Raw genomic sequence first — 18,879 nt, 5'->3', positions numbered from 1 at the left:
GAAAGGGAGGGAAGGGATTGACATAGGAAAGCTTATTTACAAGTGAAGACTGGCAGGTGAATGAAAAGGTTTCTTCTATTTTATAACACTGATACTGAAGTGAGTTTGAATTTTGGGGGCATTTTTTAGATAGGTCTTGTTTTTTATAGTGTGACACGTTTAAGTAATCGGAAACTGTGTTCCTGCAGAGAATGGGAATAATTCTCCCCTGCCAAAATACGCTACCTCACCAAAGCCCAATAACAGCTACATGTTCAAGCGTGAACCTCCAGAAGGCTGCGAAAAGGTGAAAGTCTTTGAGGAAAGCTTGTAAGTTGATTTTTACTACATAAGAAATAACATTTAACACTCGGAGATGCCCATTGGCTTACTGATTTTGTGTCAGATCAAAATTATTAGTCTAAGCACTAAAGCAATACTAACAGTGCAGTCTCTGCTTTGTATGACTGTATACTGATGTATGTATATATTTATTGTATTGCTGGAATTTTAGATGAAAATGAAAATCTCGACGGACTGTGGTTTTTAAAGATTGTTTTACAAGCTGGTGGCTTAGCCTCCAGCTGGGTACGCTTTCATAATCTTTTCTCTACTTAGTTTTAAAGGTAGTTTGAAAAAGTTAGTTAACAAGCGTACGGGCTCTTTTCAAACACAAGGACCAATTTCTTTCCAACCAGTTTCTTATGGCCAAACCAGCATAACTTCAGACGTCCGTGATCAACTGTCTCTTAGCTGGCAGATAATGAGTGGGGAAAAAAGCAAACAAGCAAGTACAAAAAGATGTACTAAGCAGCTTTAACGCAGAAACGTCAGCTTGGGTTTGTCAGAGCTTGTTAGCTATGGGTCAGTGGCACCTTGCTGAACTCAAGCTGACTTTTACAGAACTAGACAGCTAATTTTACACCCTACCGTCCAAAGCCCAAGGAGGTCTTAGTTAAGAGCCTTAGGTCCTCGCAGTCCCATTTGCAATGCAGACTCAAATGTGGATCAAGGTACCTGTATATCGAGGAGTGTTTTCCCCAAATCTCAATACTGCATCCCAGCAAGCTGATCCCACATTGACACAGACCCTCACCTTTCCTGCTGGACCTTGCCTCTGTAACTTGAGCAAAAGCTAGAGGCATGCCCATTTATTCTGCTTCCTTAGGTTAGTAGTATCTCCACGAAATTATTAATAGAGTAATGCCATCTCTCTTCCTCCTCCTTCTTTTATCCCAAACTTATAAAATTGGTCGGGTGTTGGGCTGCTATTACAGTATTTCCACAGCTCCCAGGTCCGTATCCAGGCTATCCCTTACGCAACAGTCCTTGGACTGTATGCCTCTTGAGATTCTGCTCTGAGTCCAGCTCAGACTTAAATTTGTGAACCTGCTACTTATATTACTGTAGCCTCCAGCCTAGAATCTGTCCCTTCTTCCATCTCAAATAAGACCATGAAGCAGGAATTCTGCTCCAAGCCCAGCGTGGAACTTGCTCACCCATCCAGTCGCTTGTCCACCAGTTGCATTCGAGCCTTCTGTCAACATCACCCAGCCGGGAGCCCAACAGAAAGATGAGCTTGCAGTTACTGCCGTTTCCCTGCTGATTGGCCAGGCAGAACCCTTTTCCTCTCAGCTTGACCTTTGTGAATATCAAGAGTAAAATCTGTAGGGGAACTGAACAGGTTAACTCCTGGCATTCATTTTGTAGCATACCCATTTTTTTTCTACAGACTCCAAATCTTAGAGAAAAAAAATTATGAGGAAGGGATACGTATGAATAAAATAATTTTTTTCTGCATCTGCATGCATGGCCTTTAAGATGTCGGAATGGAGAAGCTGTTGACCTGTCATCAGATATAAGTATAATCCGAGATAAATATTCAATTTTTATCTAGGTTAAAATCTGAAGTGAATACTTTATAAAATACATGAGCCACTGGGTTTCATGGTGAAGCTGTTCGGGACTGTGAGTGCTGTGCATTCTGAAAATCAAACTATGTGACTTATAAAGCCATTTCAAAAAGAGGTCAAAGTGAATAACACTTTCTCTGTCAAGGCTTCTTCCTTTGTCTGGTGAGGCACTAATGTTTTACATAGCCATGCTGTCCCTATTCTAACCCCGATTCTTCATTAAGCAGAATCGGATTCTGCTTTGTATTTTCATTTGCAGGGAACTGCATCGCAACTAGGCTGAGTTACTGTAAGTTTTCTAAAAATGTTCCTCTCCTGCTGATTTGTCATTAGATTGTTATTTTTAGTTAAGATTTTGCATGTCGCTCATTTTAAAGAAATGTTTTAAAAACAGCTAATGTTTTGTAAAGGAATTGATTAATCAGTTACAAATTGCTGATCCAAAGCATACTAGGGATTTAGCGAATGCTTTTGTTTAAAGTCAAGTGCAGATGATTCTAGTAACTGAGGTTTCAATTTAGAGTTCTGAAAAGTGTAGGGGTGTCCTGAATAGCTGAAGCAGTAATAAGACTTACAGTACTATACAGGCATATACTCTGCTGTGTAATGTAAAGTATGAGGAACAATGCAAGAAGCAGCGTACCAAGAAAATCACTGGGCTTTTGAGGGCCGTCTTCGTGTCCTCAGTAGAGATGAGAATCTGAACTTTGTTTCAGTTCATATACCGCTCTGCAGCTGTGTCACCATAAGAGCCTATTAGTTTAAGCTAGGGAAGCAGGCAGAAAGCTAACATCAGCAGTTACATGGTGGGAGATGTCACTAATCAAACAGATGCCGAATTTGAGTAGTGCCATTTTACATAGAGCAGCAGTGCAAAGATTAAGAAAAACCTTGCCTGGAGATAAATATTGATAAGGAGATGGTTTGTCTCTTTAGGGCAGATGCTGACAGCTCAAATGAGAAGGAGGGGAAGCATATGGTAAATTGATGAGCGCATTCTAAAGCGTTAGTTCCATCCTGAAAATCAGCTCTGCCTTAGTGGTTTCCAGGTTTATCAGTTTTCAAATAGTATTTGCCTCGTTTGCAACTTTAAAGATATTTTTAATTGCTTGGGCTCGGAATGTTGAACTTGGGTTCTTTCTGGTTTGTGTGGCACATCTGGTATTCCAAATTTTGAAGACCCAATTCTTTTCAGCTATATCTATGCAACTGTGAAACCGTTGGTGACAGGAGTGAATTTGACCCTGCATATTTCATGCTTTGGTCCTTCTGAAAAAGCCAACTTCTGTCATTTTGGAATATGCTACTTTGTTTTCAGTGTTTTAGTTTTTTTTCAGTTTTCAGTTGTTATTCCCTTATGTCACTTAGACAAAAAGTGCAAAAATCTTAACCGATATTTAACATTTTCATTTCATGATGCAAAGAATATAATTCAGTTCTTTCCTATAGCCTTGCTGAGATAATGTAGCTATCTAGTAGTAGTAATAAAAAAAGTCATATCTGCCTCCATGTATTTTCTGTCTCTGAACTAACTGATTTTGGGAGGTGTGTTAGTTTTTAGATCATTGGCTCTCCATATCGATATGAAAAGGGTTACAGTAAGGTAGGTTAATTGTTTCTACTTGGAGCGCATAAGCTGTATTGGCAACAGATTAGTTAGTCTTCACTTGCTTTAAGAACATGTTCTACTGTGATTCAACTTGCATTTACATTTTTTTTTCTTGGAAGTCCCTGCTAGATAGCTGTAGGGCTATTTTGCCTATATTTAGTCACGCAACTGTGAAACAGGCTCCCACAGGAGGTGTTACCTACCTATGACAATTCTTAGACACAGAATCACAGGATAGTTGGGGTTGGCAGGGACCTCTGGGGATCATCTGGTCCAACCCCCCTGCTCAAGCAGGGTCAGCTACAGCAGGTTGCCCAAGACCGTGTCTCATTGGGTTTTGAGCATCTCCAAGGATGGAGACTCCACTACCTCTGTGGGCAACCTGTTCCAGCGTTCAACCACCCTCACAGTGAAGAAGTGTTTGAAGAAGTGTTTTCTTTACGTTGAAGTGGAACTTCCCATGTTTCAGTTTGTGCCCATTGCCTCTTGTCCTGTCATGGGGCACCACTGAGAAGAGTCTGACCACCTCCTCTTTACACCCTCCTATCAGGTTTTTAAGCCCACTGATAAGATTCCCCTCCCCTCCTCTCCCCTCCAGACTAAGCAGTCCCAGCTCTCTCAGCCTCCTCTCATATGAGAGATGCTCCAGTCCCTTCCTCCTCTTTGTGGCCCTTTGCTGGACTCTCTCCAATATGTCCATGTCTCTCTTGTACCGGGGAGCCCAGCTCTGCCTAATGCAGCCTGGGATGCTGTTGGCTTTCTATGGGCGTTGTTGGCCCATGGTCAACTTATTGTCTACCAGGACCCCCAGGTCCTTCTCTGCCAAGCTGCTCTCCAGACAGTCAGCCCCCAACATGTGCTTGTGCATGGAGTTATTGTACGCTATGTGCAGGACTTTGCACTCCTCTTTGCTGAACTGCATGAGATTCCTGTCTGCCCATTGGAATTTCATGCAAAAATCTTTCTCTCATCTGGTACTTGTTTTGTGGTATGTATGTGGAATACATGAATGCAACTATTTGAAGATATTTTGTCTAGCAACCGACAATTCCATAAGTATTCTGTAGCTGATCCACCTCCTTGTCTTATTTTGCAGTTTTGCTTAGATTTTGGTTTTCTGATAGGCCTGAGAGGTGAGTCATCTGTACGCTCTTTTTATGACCTTTGTAAAGACGCGAGAACCACAGTTGCTCAAAAAATCCAATTCTCTAGTGCAAAGAGTTATGCAGAGAGATGAGTGGAAGGTGTTGGAATATATGCAAGTATCTCCAAAACCACTGGTTACCTTAAGACAGATAACACCCTCTGCTTAGCAAATTGCCCTTGACTTCATTTACAGTTGTTTTTCAGTTAAAGGCATGCTTAAAGTTCTTGACCATAACAAAAATTTGTTAGTAGGAGGGTACTTTAAAACGGAGAATGTCTTCTAGCACAAAAATGGTCTGAAATAAGTACGCAAGAAGTCATATACCTTGAAAGATCTGTTCAACACACAGTTTTAAAAAGATTTATAGAACTTCCAAGCAAGAGCTGGGCCTGTTCAGCCTGGAGAAGAGAAGATTGAGAGGCGATCTCATAAACGTGTATAAGTATCTGAAGGGGGAGTGTCAAGAGGATGAGGCCAATCTCTTCTCCGTGGTGCCCAGCAACAGGACAAGAGGCGACGGGCAGGAACTTAACCACAGGAAGTTTCACCTAAACCTGAGAAAAAACTTCTTGACTGTGAGGGTGACAGAGCACTGGAACAGGTTGCCCAGAGAGGTAGTGGAGTCTCCTTCGCTGGAGATATTCAAAACCCGTCTGGATGTGATCCTGGGCAATATGCTCTAGAGGTCCCTGCTTGAACAGGGAGGTTGGACTAGATGATCTGCAGAGGTCCCTTCCAACCTAAACGATTCTGTGATTCCGGCTATCTCTAAATACACGTAGTTAATAAAAAGGATGACTTAGATGTAAATGTTCTAAGTTTTAATTGTTTGCATAAGACTGTGAAGGTCTAAAAAGATGGAATAGAAATTTCATCTCAGTCTCTCTATAGATCATCTTTAAAAGGGGAAGCTGATCATCTCAATCCATCTATTTAATAAAAAGCCTTAATATATTCACTCATAGTAATAAATGTATTTGGGACATAATTAATGTAGAACTGTATCATACCCGGCCATAGAAGGTAGTCGTTGTTTGATGACAGAATCTGAAATTCACCCTAGCTTTTTCTAGCTGTACAGCGCTGAGCGAGGAAAGATGGACTGAAGTACTGAAAAATAGGTTTCGGCTGCCAAGCCAGTGGGAATCATGCGGCCTAAGGACCTTATAACCATTTTGAGCTATTCTGGAAACCCCTCTGAGGAGTGCTGGCCTTTGTGGTTTCATCTGTGTTGTGCCATCTGCAGCATGGTTTCTTGGGAGGCTATACTGTTGCTTCACCTATTTTTGCCTTTTTTTGTAGCTCTGATTTTTGCACAGTTGTGTGAGCATAGCTCACTAGCAGAGAGATAAGAGGCGTTATTTTCTCACGTACTCCTCTGCCAAAACTTACTCCTTCCTGTGCTTCTGCATGCATGTGCATAGACAAGTCTGTTGAGGTGTTTGAAGAAGTAATATTAGATTCCCTTCCTAATCAATATTTTACAGCTTACATAGGTCATAGTCTAATAAACCTGAGCACGGGGTGTTTTTGTTACGGTCTTCTATTTCTCCTCTTTGCCCCTGTAGTAAACTTATCTATCCTACAAGTCAAACTTAATTTAACATAATATTTATTTGCAGTTTACAGGTTTTTCATTTGGAAAAATATTTTACAGATGGGACTGAATTTTTTGGGCACTTGGAGAGAAAACTAACATGGAAATGCACTGTATGTCTTGTATGAATTACTTTTCAGAGTAGAATATCTTCTACAACAGTACACCGAAAGATTGCTTGCTTGGCCTGGCAGAATGAATATCAAGATGGACTGTCTTATAAACATATGGAAGAGAAAATGGTTGGGGGGGAGGTTATAAGCTAAAGGACATTGCTGGCACAATAACAAATGAGGATAAATTTCTAATGGTTATTTTCAAGCAGGGAAGAGTGGCTTTGGAACAGATTTCTATAGAATTTGAGCTTAAAGTAGAATTTGAACTAGTTTAGTAGACTTACATTACAAGGTTATGAGTAGTCACAAAAGCCATTCTTCTGCTAACCAGGATTTCCCTACCAGTTCTGTCTTTTATAAAACATGTCTTGCTGCAGCTTTGAGCTGGTGGAATTGTATGCTAAATTGGCTCATCTACAAGTCAGGATCTAAGTATTTGATCTTCGCTTCATTTCCGGGTTATAAGTACTTGGTCGTGAATGCCTCTATGGGCATACTGCATTTTACTCTCTGCGTTGACTTTTTAAGTGGGCTCATCTTCTACAGAGGTTAAATCCACAAGCAGATGAACACGCAAAGAGGCAGAAGTCTTGAAAACAGGGTTCCATATGATCAAGAACAAATCTGAGATCTGCAATATTAGGAACATTGCTATGCCGGTTTTCTCTGACAAGGCTTGCTGTATAAAGTGTTTTGGGGGGGTGGGGGGGAGGGTGGAATTTGTTGGGTTTAAAAGTTTCTGAAGAATGTTATGCAGAATACTCTCTCCTGTTTTGGACATGCCAAATCATGGACTGGGTTTGTGATCTGCAACACAAAGGTAACACGTTCCTTGGTTTTGGAGAGTAAGCCTGCCCTAAGAACGTCGTGTTTACCTTGCAGTAAATGTAAACAAGGAGTTTAAGCCATCTTGAGTTTGCCATGATGCAGGAGTGTCACAAAGGCAGCACTGAGTCACTGAAATATTTCAAGTTTAAACCCAGGCACCATGTCTGTGGTGACTTGTTCCAGCAATGCATAGCTGTCACTGGCAGAATTTGATTGTTCAATGTTGGTTTAAAACTATTTTGTGTATTTTCTTTCTAGGCCAAAGCCCTTGCATGAAATTCCAGCCTTCTACTGCCCTGACAAGAACAAAGTGAATTTCATTCCTAAAAGTGGTTCTGCTTTCTGTCTTGTCAGCATCCTCAAGCCACTTCTTCCCACACAGGATCTTACGCTCAAAGGCACTACTCATAGCCTGACTGTCTCCTCTGGCATGACACCCAGTTTGTTACAGCCCATTTCTGTGTCTTCCCTATCAGCAAACACAGATCAAGACAGGATTTCTCGTGGAACAAGTACGATAATACCACAGACCTCTTTACTCCAGCAGTCAGGACATACTGAGGATACTGAAGGATAGATATAGATTGTCTTGACATTTTTCTGGGAAACTTCTGGGAAAAATTTGGAACCACCTGACTGGACCTTCCTGATCGCACTCTTTGTATCATTTTAACAGTTTATGGCACTGTCATAATCAAACTGCTTGTACATTGACAGTTTGGTAATACTTTGAGAAGTTCTGGACAAGGCAGCAGCGGATGTTCTGTTGCACTGTCTGAAGACTCCAGTTCTGTTTTCTTGCCTGCTTTTTTTAAACACTGGTGAAAATGAAGACTGTCATAATCCTTTGCCATTTAAAGGACCAGTTGTTGTGATACAGTGTGTGCTATGACTTCTTTTTCCATTAAAAACAATCTCAAGACCCACCAGCTGACCCCATTTACCATTGTGATCTGCAAGGGGAGGGGCAATCAAATGGTTTTTGCAAGATGTCTTTTGTATAAAAATGTGTATTTTATAACAAAAAACTTGCTTTTTTGCTGTATAGCAGAGTTTTCAAAAGACACTTTCCTGAGCACAAGCCCTCCACACACCTTTTTTTGTTTTTGGTAGGGAGGGTTCTTTATCCGTGGCTGTTTTCCAGCTGCTGGGACCAAAGGATTGCTGAAATATTTCAGCAGTCTCAAATCATGTGACCTTGCTTGAACAGCCTCAGCCCTAAATAAAATAAGACTAATTAATGTGTTTGAAAATTTTAAAACAAAAGTGTCCAAAAAGCAATGTTAGAATATAGTACACATTTTTTTTGATATCGGAAGTTTGTGCTTTGGGTAAGTCACATTCTTAATACTCCTTGCTTCATAAAATTCTCTTCTGTGTGTGTTTATTGCCTGGAAAATTATATTGTAAAGCACTTGTCCCAGTAGAGTTGCGTTTGTCCATGGGATTTTTATGTAGGGATGGGAAAAAAAAAAAATCCTCCTATCCCCTTTTCTCCATGAAAATATGCTACAGGATTTCTTGGCTACTTATGGCGTTAGTCAGCCTGAATCATTAATCACTCTTGGCACAAATTTGTGCTGTCATGACTCATTACTGTATTATAGCCCCTAGCCACATAATACTGAAGTATCTGAGCATAGTTTTATCCCTTTTGCCATAGTGGTTTCATTTTGTGGGTCTGTTCAGGGTGATGGTTTGTAGACTTATGGTATCTGTTATACAGCAGTTTACAGCAACAGATATGTCCTCCCTTTTTGACCAGCAACCTAGGCTGGTATGTAAAGCAGAGGATTTTTTGAAACCTGGTCGTGATATGCAGCAGTTATGGTTCTTTGGCAACTCTAATAAATGAAAATGGAGAAAGGGGGTATTTCAAACTGACGCTGTTCTGGAACTTCAGTAAGGCTTCTCCTGTGTTACTGAGGTTCATTACTTGGGTTTGAGTAAAATAATATGGTATGCAAACAACTGCAGTTGCTTGAATATCAGGTAATTTCAACTTACAAAATGAATTGGCCTTGTAGCCTCTTTACAGAGTAGGTTCAGTAATTTTTAAAGTATCACAGTGGACAGTCTGGATCTGAATATTGGTCTGTTGCACATGAGCAGTTCTTTGGATCAGCTGCATACTCAGGTCCCCTCATAATTACATCTATTTGAATATCCTACTACAAGTAGAACAACTGTGTTCAGTGCTTAATATACTAAAATTGGTTGCAGACATTTCACTTGGAGAAAAAATACCTGCATACCTTTGCAGATAACAGTCATAGTTTTGATACGCACTTACTGTTCCTGTAAATGCCACATAAATAACTGTCGGATAGCAATAAATTTTACAGAGCAAGTAAGTGTAAATCACGCTACGCTGCCTAAGTCCTGCATTCATGGTAAAATGAGCCTTTTTTAAAAACATGACACAAAAGTTCAGCAAATGAAAAATATACCACCAAGTATTAAAATATTAGACTTCTTAAATTAGCAAATGAGCAGAATTTGGTTTGCCATCTTGCTCTTCCCCTCAAAATACTTAGGGTTGCACAGATGGGTGTAAAGAACTTTATTTTGAAGTGACAGCTCTGGTTTACGCTAAAAAGTTGTTTGGGGAGAGGGGATTAAAATAAGTGGCTTGATGCTTCAATTCTCTGTCATGTTTTCAGTTGATAATTCTTTTTGTAGTTTTGAGGATATCAGTAAGTTTCTTCTGAAAATTGGGAAATTTGAAGTCTAAAATTGCTTTAAATAGCTTTATGTAAACCTGATAAGACTGGCTTCATGGAAGGTGGGATTGTTGAGATGAAGGAATTGCTTGCAAGTCTATTATTTATTGTATAGGAGTAGCATATGAAGAGATTCATCAATGCCAAATAGCCTTGTGCTTTATCAGGAGATCTTAACTGAGTGGTTAAGAACCAAAGGGCTAAAGTTGACAGATAGCCTTTATTAAAGCCTTGAGACTTAATTGACTTCACCAAAACTGCATTCTGATGTTTATTTTCATCACTGAGTGACTCTCCCAAATAGCAATGGGCTTTCTTACCTTGGAACTTTCTTTTGCACCTGTTGTTGTAGTACTTGAGCATCTCTTAGGTAGTTTACGTTGTATGTTATCAGACTGTATAAATTAGTGAGCTGCTCTGTTAAAAAACAGATGTAAATGTGAGGTCTTTGCTTTTTATAGAAAAAGAAGCTGGATTCAGGACAACTTTTTTTATGTGCAGGACAGCTCCACTCATTGCAGTAGCAGCTCTACTTTATTATGAATCCATTAAGAAAATACGACAGCTCTTGTTCCAAGACCAGCTTTTACATGTACGTGCATAAAAATTAGCCTTAAACTTCCTGTGGGCTATCTTGTGCCATAGCAGGGCTGTTAGATAAAGTATTTAAGTCAATTTCAAAATAGATCTGAGAGTTTATGGAACTTTTAAAAACTATGTTAGTAGGGGGTGGGCTGTTTAGTTTTAGGGGGGGTTGTACCATGCGTTACTCAAGCACAATTTTACCAAGAGAATTAAAGTTCATTTGGCATGCTTACAGTCCTAACTATGCGTAAACCTAGTGAGTCCCTTGATTGTCTATTTCATAGCTTAAAAAAAAGTAATGGTCTATTTTTATGCGCAACTTGACGCACTTGGTACTCTGTTTTCCTGACATTGCACGCTTCTAACAACACTTAAAGGCTGGTGGCAGAGCGTTCAGTAACGCTGGCGGTTTATTTTTGAGATGTGCTAAATTGCATTTCCCTAGTTGTAAACTCTACCTGAGTCACAAGGTAGGAGGTCACTGTTGTAATAAAGACCTGTGCTGGCAGCTATGACTATTGGAATCCTTGTTTTAAGAATTCAAGGCACAAGGCAAGAGGACTTCTTTGTTAAAGCTTAACTTGCTTCTGCTCTTTTTCCCTCACTTGGTGCCATAATTCTATAGCAACAAATGTAAGTACTGGGGCAGTAAAAGCTAGTGCTCGAGTGCAAATTCCTTGGAAGGAAATTCTTGGTTGCATGTACATATCCCTTGTGAGAAAAAAGGGAGAGAAAATGAACTATTGAGTACTATAGAAGTACTGGATTTGATTTATGTAAAAGAATAGTAGCTCTTAAAAAATATGTTTACTCTCAGGGCTATTTTCTGGTTTATTATAAAATACAGTTTACTAGAATTTGAGATTCAGAATTTGAGATTGTTGAAGGTGAACCTTTTGAGAGAAAAAAGCTTTTAGGAATGGGTACTTGTATCATTTTATTGCTGTAATATGTGGAAATATTTTAAATATTGTTAACATTATGCACCTATTAGCAAATACATTTAAAGACTCTTAGTCCTGTGTATAAAGCATATTGCTTTTGATTTTGACATTCAAAGAGGTAAAAGTTGCTAAGACAGTATTTGAAGCAAAGGACACGCATTAATTTAAAGAAAAAAGTTTGGTAACAGGAGGAAAAACTGAACAAATAAGGAAAGTCATATCCATTAACCTTCCTTCTGCCTCAGGACTAACTTGTTGCTTATTGAATTTGAGTGGTACAGCAGTAGTTCCTTGCTGAAGTACTGTCTGTTCTCTCCCCATTGCTGAAACGCTCAGTGATAACCTCACAATAACTCAGTGCTAGTGGTGTCTGAAAGGCTTCCCTCTTATCATTAATGTTTCTTTGCTGAATACCTGACAGCTTCTCTGTGAAACTCTGAAAGATGGTGAGGGAGAAGTCAGTTTTTGCACTGCATAGGAGGACACCAGTAACTTGCAGTTACAAAGATCAGCGCTGTTTGGTGACTTCACAGGTATTTTAATTTCCACTTGTCTAATTGCAAACACATGCGTACTGTCTGCATAGGTTTACTTCTTTTGTCTTTCTGCTTTGAGGCAGGATTGGTATTTGTAAGAATTTTTTTTAGTGGACAGGCTTTCAGACCTGTGCTTATCCAGAACTGATACACACTTTTTACATAAGCACATGTAAAGCAAAACGTGTATGTTATTTCTACTAGTTCTCTTGAAATTAATATAGCCTGCCAAAAAGGCCCTTGGCATACAAACATCCAAATACTTGAGAATGTCAGGACTGTGCTTTCTCCATATAATGCCATAGTCTAAGTGCCCTTCATCAAAAGTTGCAGCCTAAAGGTGTTGTGGTGGCTTAGACCCAAAATGGGTTGGTATGTATTAAAACTAAAATCTTAGTTCTTAGAAAAAGTAATAGAAGGTTCAGCTTTCCTAACCTAGGTGAATGAAAAGCACTGTGGAAGATTTGGTTTCGTTGCGGTCAAAGAGTCCTTATGAAATTCTTTTTCTAAACCTGGACGTGCAGGCAAACAAAACGACTGCTTATTGCAAGGTGTACCTGTATACTTTCTTGACTTGAGTTTGAGTGTTCAGCTCCTTTAGAAGTCAGTTCTGCTCTTGTGTGTGTGAGGGTTTTGTTTTGTTTTGTTTTGTTTTTTTAATACAAAGAATGACCTACATGCGTTGTTTTGAAAATGTTACTTTGTACGTAGAGTTGAGTCGGGGGAGAATACTAACTGTAAGAGGTATTTCATGAAGTCCCAATCCTGTATCCCAACTGAATTGCAACAGTCTCTTTCCAAATGCTTATGGAATTTTATTACTGCTTTCTTGATCTCATTGCATGTCATCAGTAATCACTTAAATATGGTCTTTAATACTCATCCTTTCTTCATTGGGTTTTGTATTTGGCAACAGAGGCTTCTGTAGTGTTGACGTGTATCTGAATTGCAGAAAAGTACTTGGCCTGATAGCACTGGAAGTTACATTTCATATAAAGATGTATTTTGAAACACTTTGGAAAATTTGGTAAGCTAAAAAATGAAAACCTTTTCTAGACACGTCAGCCATCCTAATTGTCAATATGTTGGTTGTTAAAGAAGAATATTGCTTGACTTTATTCTGAAAAACTTTTCATTTATTTAAAATGTGCAATTTTTGAGGTTGACAGTCAAGGGGTGTCCAAAACTGCCGTTAGATTTGCCTTTGTATGAAATTGGCTGGTATATTTTCCTCTGTTACACTGTGATAACTTGTGGAGATGTTCTTGTGTATGTTGTACTGATAGGTTACTTGTTGCATGTAAGGCTGTTTTTGTAAGCAAGAGGAATTCCAGGGATGTTCTGCGAAAAGGGTATATTCTGAGGTGGTGTACACTGGTGTAAAACTGGAGCAGCTCAACTAATTTCAATGGAATTCTGGATTTATACTAGTCTCCTTGTCACGTGTAGTTATGCCAGTACTACTTTGCACAATGTTATTTTGAATCTTGAGTTCCGAGTTGTGAACTGTTTCCACTGAAAACATTGAAAATTTTACAAACTGCAATGGTGGAATGTTTGGGGGGGGGGGGAGGTGGTCTTGGTTTTTGTTTTCTTCTTTTTTTTTCTTTTATTTTTCTTTTCTTTACTTAAAATAAAATGTCATCACTTCCAGCTATGGGCTAATCTTGTTGTTTCTGATAGGTAGGAGTCTTGTGTAGTCCGATAGCCTAAAGAATTTACCCCAAGGGTAGTAGGTGTTTGCCACAAATAAAATATGTGCTTTTTAGCCCTTTCAGAGTAAGTTTGTTAGGGAGGAAATCTTTGATTAAACATTACCCTTGTTTTCCCAGTGCATCCTCAGAACAGGCACACTGAGGGTAAGCCCAGTCCTCATCCTAAATTCCCAGTCTTCATCTGCAGTAAGTTTGGCCAGCTCCTGAACACTTTACATTTCCATTAGTAGAGGAAGATGCCACCAGTCCTGATTTTGGGAACAGAAGGATTCAACCAGTATTCTTCTGGGAGTGAAGACAGAGGGTCAGGACTGAGGAAAAAAAAACGTGCATTCCTGCTGGTAGGTTCATGCTTCTATTCAGTAGACTACAACTACTGAACTAACTTACCAGGGAAAGTACTTAAGCTGTTTGTGGAAATAAAGTCTCACAGTCTACGTATTTGTGCTTCTATCAGCTGCCTTGATGGCTCTGTGGCCCACTCTTTGGAATTAGCCTAATTACTAGTTTCTGTTCACTCAAATCAAGCTTCTTTGTTGAGGAGCAGAATTCGGAGCTAGGGCTCCTTTTACATTAGAAGTAATGGTGAGCTAGATAAATGATATATTTTGCTTTCTGCTAGCTCTTGTATTAAATTTAACTCTTATGCATTTAGAATGCTTGGAACAGTTTCTCTCCTGGAAAATCATTGTCACTGTATTTCAACCCAGAATGAAAAGAGGGTTAGAAGATTTTCCTGTATTTGGTGAGGAGTTGAAGGGCTTCCAATGTGCCTGCCGCAAACCAGGGCTGGCTTGTGCTTTTCTGTCTGTGGGAAGAAGGTTGGGCAAATACGGGCAGCAGCAGCAGCAGCATGTGCCCAGGAATGTGGATTTCACAGCAGGCTCTGTGTTAAATCAGCGCCTGATCCAAACTAATTTGTTAAAAGTTTAAAAGAGAAGTTCATAACTGTTGAAGTTTGAGCCAGAATTCAAGGGTCTCTTGATGCTTTCTCCCATTTACATTAGCATGTTTACCTGTCTCCAGGTGAGCAGGACCTGATTGTCTATTAAATATGCTGCGACAAAATTTTCCATTAAACTATTTCTTCACCACTAACTACAAATCTAGTAGCCACAGTTTCAGGCGTGTAAGGATGATTTTTTTTTTTTATTTCCTTTCTATCATATTTCATACATGTTATTTCCTGATACTTACTTGAGGCTCTTAGAAGTGGGCCTCGCCTTTTTTTACTGCAAACAACGATTGCATGTCGTGTGGTATCCTTCGGTATCCTTCAGTATCCTTCAGTACCTCCTCTAAATCTACAACAAAACCAAGCAAAACTTTAGGTAAAATTGTCCTGGATGAAATGTATCAAAAGATTAACCAGCCACTAGAAGTCCTCAGCCGTAGCAGTTCACCAGTGCCATAATTCCCCCAATCTTCACTAATCCTATTCCAATTTCTTAATTTGACCTCGCATCTCTGATTTCTTCCAGTGTATTCTGTCCCGTTTTACTGGGGCTATGTGGGTGGGTTGTGTTACAGTTATTGAGTGGTTCTTTGCACCTTAGTGGTAATGGCTGTGCAGTTGATTTTTATCTATGGAAATAGAGCTACTTAAATTGCTTTTCAGGATGAAAAAGCCACCTGGGCCTTAGGATTTATAAGAGACTAGTATTGAAGATACCCGATGTTACTGGGCATGTTTACAAGGAAGTTGGGAGTTGAAGGACATTTCAAGTTCAAAGTCGTATTTTACACACCAAACTCTTAGCCTAATATCAAACATTTACCAACACTAACACTAAAAGAGATTCAAATTAATTTTATTTTATTTTTCTACTGGTTAGTTCTGTTGTTTAAATTCTTTTCAAACCTTGTGTTACAGATAGGTAAACTGCAAGACACATTAAGAAGCTGATGAAGATAATCTGTGAAGACAAAAATAACTGGAAGATTAATTCTGTGTGGTGAGCAAAGGCAATTCCTCAATTTTCAATTCACTGTTTTTATTGTGAGAAATTATCTTCTTCAGTCAAATAGCTGTTCATGTTATTTCTTGAGATGGTGAAATGGAACCAGAAAGGACACCAGCTAAGAGAATTTCTCAGGTATTTCAGTCTTCTGTTAGAGGTAAACCTGATTACATAGCTAATCAGTATAGAAATTGAAGTGAAGGCTGCTTGTATTTTATCCTACCTCCATGTTGTCCTCTTGGGTCTCTACTCAGTATTTTGAAGTTGTATAAGATGGTCATCCCTTCCAAACTTATAATCAAGTGCTGTTATCTTAAAATATTCCTTCTGCCTACAGTATTTGTAGAAGCCCTGCTCAGCTGCAGGACATGTTGAGGGTTCAGTGCTGTGTAGGGTAGACCTGAAGTTAGAATGGGGCAGAGGAAATAATTCAGTGGAAGTTCTCTTACTCTGGAAATAGGCCAGGTGCATCACTACTGCATATACTCCCTCTTCCAGGTCTTCCAAACAAGCCTTATTTGCCACCCCCTGCATTGTCTGTATACCATACCCGGTTTCATGTACCTAAAGGCAATTATCCCAAGTACTGTGTCATTCCAACCTTCACTTATCTTGCAGCATTGCGTGGCTTCTTTCTTCACGGGGGACAAGCAAGATTTTCGGCTAGGCTTATCTCTGGGAGCCCCGCACTCCTAACTTTAGGCTCTTCTGTGTGTTTAAAAAAAAAAAAACAAAACATAAAACCTTGTTTGCCCATTCTAGTAGGAGTACTTCACTACGTTCATCAGCACAAAGTGGCGTAGGAAAGAAAATCTTTTGCAGACTTGCAGTAAAATCATGCATATGTTATGCAAGTATGATGTGCACACAGAGGTGTGGATACACAGTTTTTGGGCATGCATTGTATTTCAGAGGGAGTACTTTGACAGGGCCCTGACCTTGATGCTTGTTTTGATATGGGAACATGTTTGTAATGAATAACACTTTCATGTTATGGTAACATTGTTTGTAGGAAAAGAAATATTTCAGTGTTAGATTAAAAACTAATCACTGCAAGCAAAGTAGAATGCTATTCATCAATTCCTACCCTTCCTACACAGTTCTCCAACTCTTCGCAGTAGGTACTCCACTACATGCTTGGGAACAGTGCCTGTAGCTAGAGTACGTCAGGCTATATGTGTCAGGCAAGAGGTGAGAACTGAAGCTCTCTTGCAGCTCTCTCTCTTTCCAAACCTTTGAAGTTAATTGCACGTTAGGGCAGAACTTGACCTATGTCATCTTGTACTGGACAAATTAACAAAAGGGTTACATCCTGGCCTAGCCTAGATCTTTTGTATTGTTTTGGCAAAATCAAGATTGTAACCATTCCTTAAAATCTCTTTTCTGTATACAGCATTTATCGAGGCAACGCCCGGCTGCAAGACATGTTCAGAGTTCAGCGCTGTGTCAGCTAGATGGAGAAATACGGCAGAATTAGGTTCATAGTTTGCAGGTAAAATTATCTGTAACTGATGTAGTGAATACAGTTTATGTCAGCTGTGAAACCACAAACTAAGCTGAGCAGTGGGAGAATTGCCAGTTACTTCTCTCTTGAGATGAAGTTATTGTTTCCGTTTTCTCTTTAAATAGAACAGTTTGATAATAGTCTAGTTTTCTTTTTTAAAAGCCTTTTGTGAGCTGTAGATATTGAATTCCTTGCTAAGAGATTGCTAGCAGCCTGCTCTTGCAGCATACATGGAACAATTTCCTTTCCCCGCACACTGTATGACTATTTCCAACAGTCTTTTGATGCAAATTGTAAGCCGTATCTTCAGCCCATAAAGTTGCGCTTCCCGGAGTTGTTTCCTGAGTGTCAACAAATTTCTGCAAATAATGCTGCAATGGGATGTACTTGTTCTGAGAGTAGAATGTCGATCTTGTATTGCATGGGGTTTGCTGGTGTGCTCTTATTGTTAGCACACTGAATCTGTGTCTCCAACCATAACAGAAAGAGTGCAGAAGCTGTGCTCAGTCTCACCTTTGTTGCCCAAGTGGTCCTGTGAAATTGTGGACAACTAGCAGAACAATTCTAAAGCTTTCAAAGTGCAATTAAAAACGAAAAGTAATGGCTTCCTCAGGATTGGGAAATGACACCATCATCCTAGCCACAGTTTTGTCCTAAATACAGATAAGCTGGCTGAGGTGTGGGTTCTGTGTGTGTTATTTCCTTGAAAATAGAACAATAAAAAGGAGTCCATTGTATGCCTTGGAGTATTTTCTTGAAACTAGTACTTGCCTAGTAACCCTAGGGATATTATTTCTGAAAGATCAGGGAGGGAAGGAAAATAATTAGCTAGATCTAGTTTGTTTGTTTGTTTGTTTTCCCTGATTCATCAAAAACCAAATTTTGCCTACATCAAATCTTAGCAGCTTTATAGGCTTAAACAGCACCAGAATATCCCAAAAGCAAGGCATTAAAGAGGATGACTCCCTTAATGCTTGTGGCAGGGCCTTTTAATGCTGTATCCACTTGGAAGTTAAACGTCACCATAGTGCCAGACAATGATGGTGTATGTTTGGAGTAGGATTTTAAACATTCTCTCTAATGAAATTAGGCTGTTTTGAAGACCATGCTAGCAAAATACTATAAAAATTTGCCTCTTGGATGACTCCTGTTGAACGTTAGAAGTTCAGCATGTGAATATCCAATAGCAGTGGGATCTGAAAGGAGATCCAGATCTGCAAAAAGGCTGAACTGTGCTGAAACATCTTCGATCTTATTCTCAGTAGTAGACAAAAGATGAGATTAAATGATGATGCTTCTTAGATTTAGTAGGACCTTTTAAAATAATGAAATATTAAAATTGATCTCAGGGTATTTCTTTAGGCAAGCAAATAATAACTGATATATTTTTCTCTCTCAACAAACCAGAAATGCTGGCCCAACTTGAGTTGTTTGGTAAGGCTGAAATCAGAACATATAGTGAAGAGGGAGAGTATCAGCTGCTTCACAAGCTTAAACTATGCAACTTAAACAATGTTACAGATCATTTAGAGTTAAGGACTTACTAAAATAGAAACTCTTGGCATTCCTCATAAAAATATTTCATAATGCAATGTAGAACATAATATGCTTAAACTTTTTCTCACTCTGTCAGTGAGTACGCTCCATAATGTGAGCTTATCAGTGTAGCCAGTGTCAAATACTGTCTTGTAAGAGTGTTTACATTACGTTTTTTCTTCGCTT

At 39.3% G+C, this 18,879-nt stretch overlaps 1 protein-coding gene across 3 annotated transcripts in view; it reads left to right on the top strand.

Moving 5' to 3' along the window:
* The window catches only part of FAM117B (family with sequence similarity 117 member B), a 38,813-nt gene extending 25,183 nt beyond the window's left edge, over positions 1–13,630 (top strand). For all 3 annotated transcript variants that reach the window (XM_068948098.1, XM_068948101.1, XM_068948100.1), the window contains exons 7-8: positions 189–309; positions 7,448–13,630. In XM_068948098.1, the coding sequence (XP_068804199.1) occupies positions 189–309; positions 7,448–7,766 (440 nt within the window). In that variant the 3' untranslated portion in view covers positions 7,767–13,630. The remainder of the gene's footprint in view (positions 1–188; positions 310–7,447) is intronic.
* Positions 13,631–18,879: the final 5,249 nt, after the last annotated feature.

This window comes from Struthio camelus, chromosome 6, assembly GCF_040807025.1.
Source record: "Struthio camelus isolate bStrCam1 chromosome 6, bStrCam1.hap1, whole genome shotgun sequence".
Taxonomy (NCBI): domain Eukaryota; kingdom Metazoa; phylum Chordata; class Aves; order Struthioniformes; family Struthionidae; genus Struthio; species Struthio camelus.
Note: the sequence above shows the minus strand (reverse complement) of the source record. Positions and strands in the feature narration are given on the sequence as shown.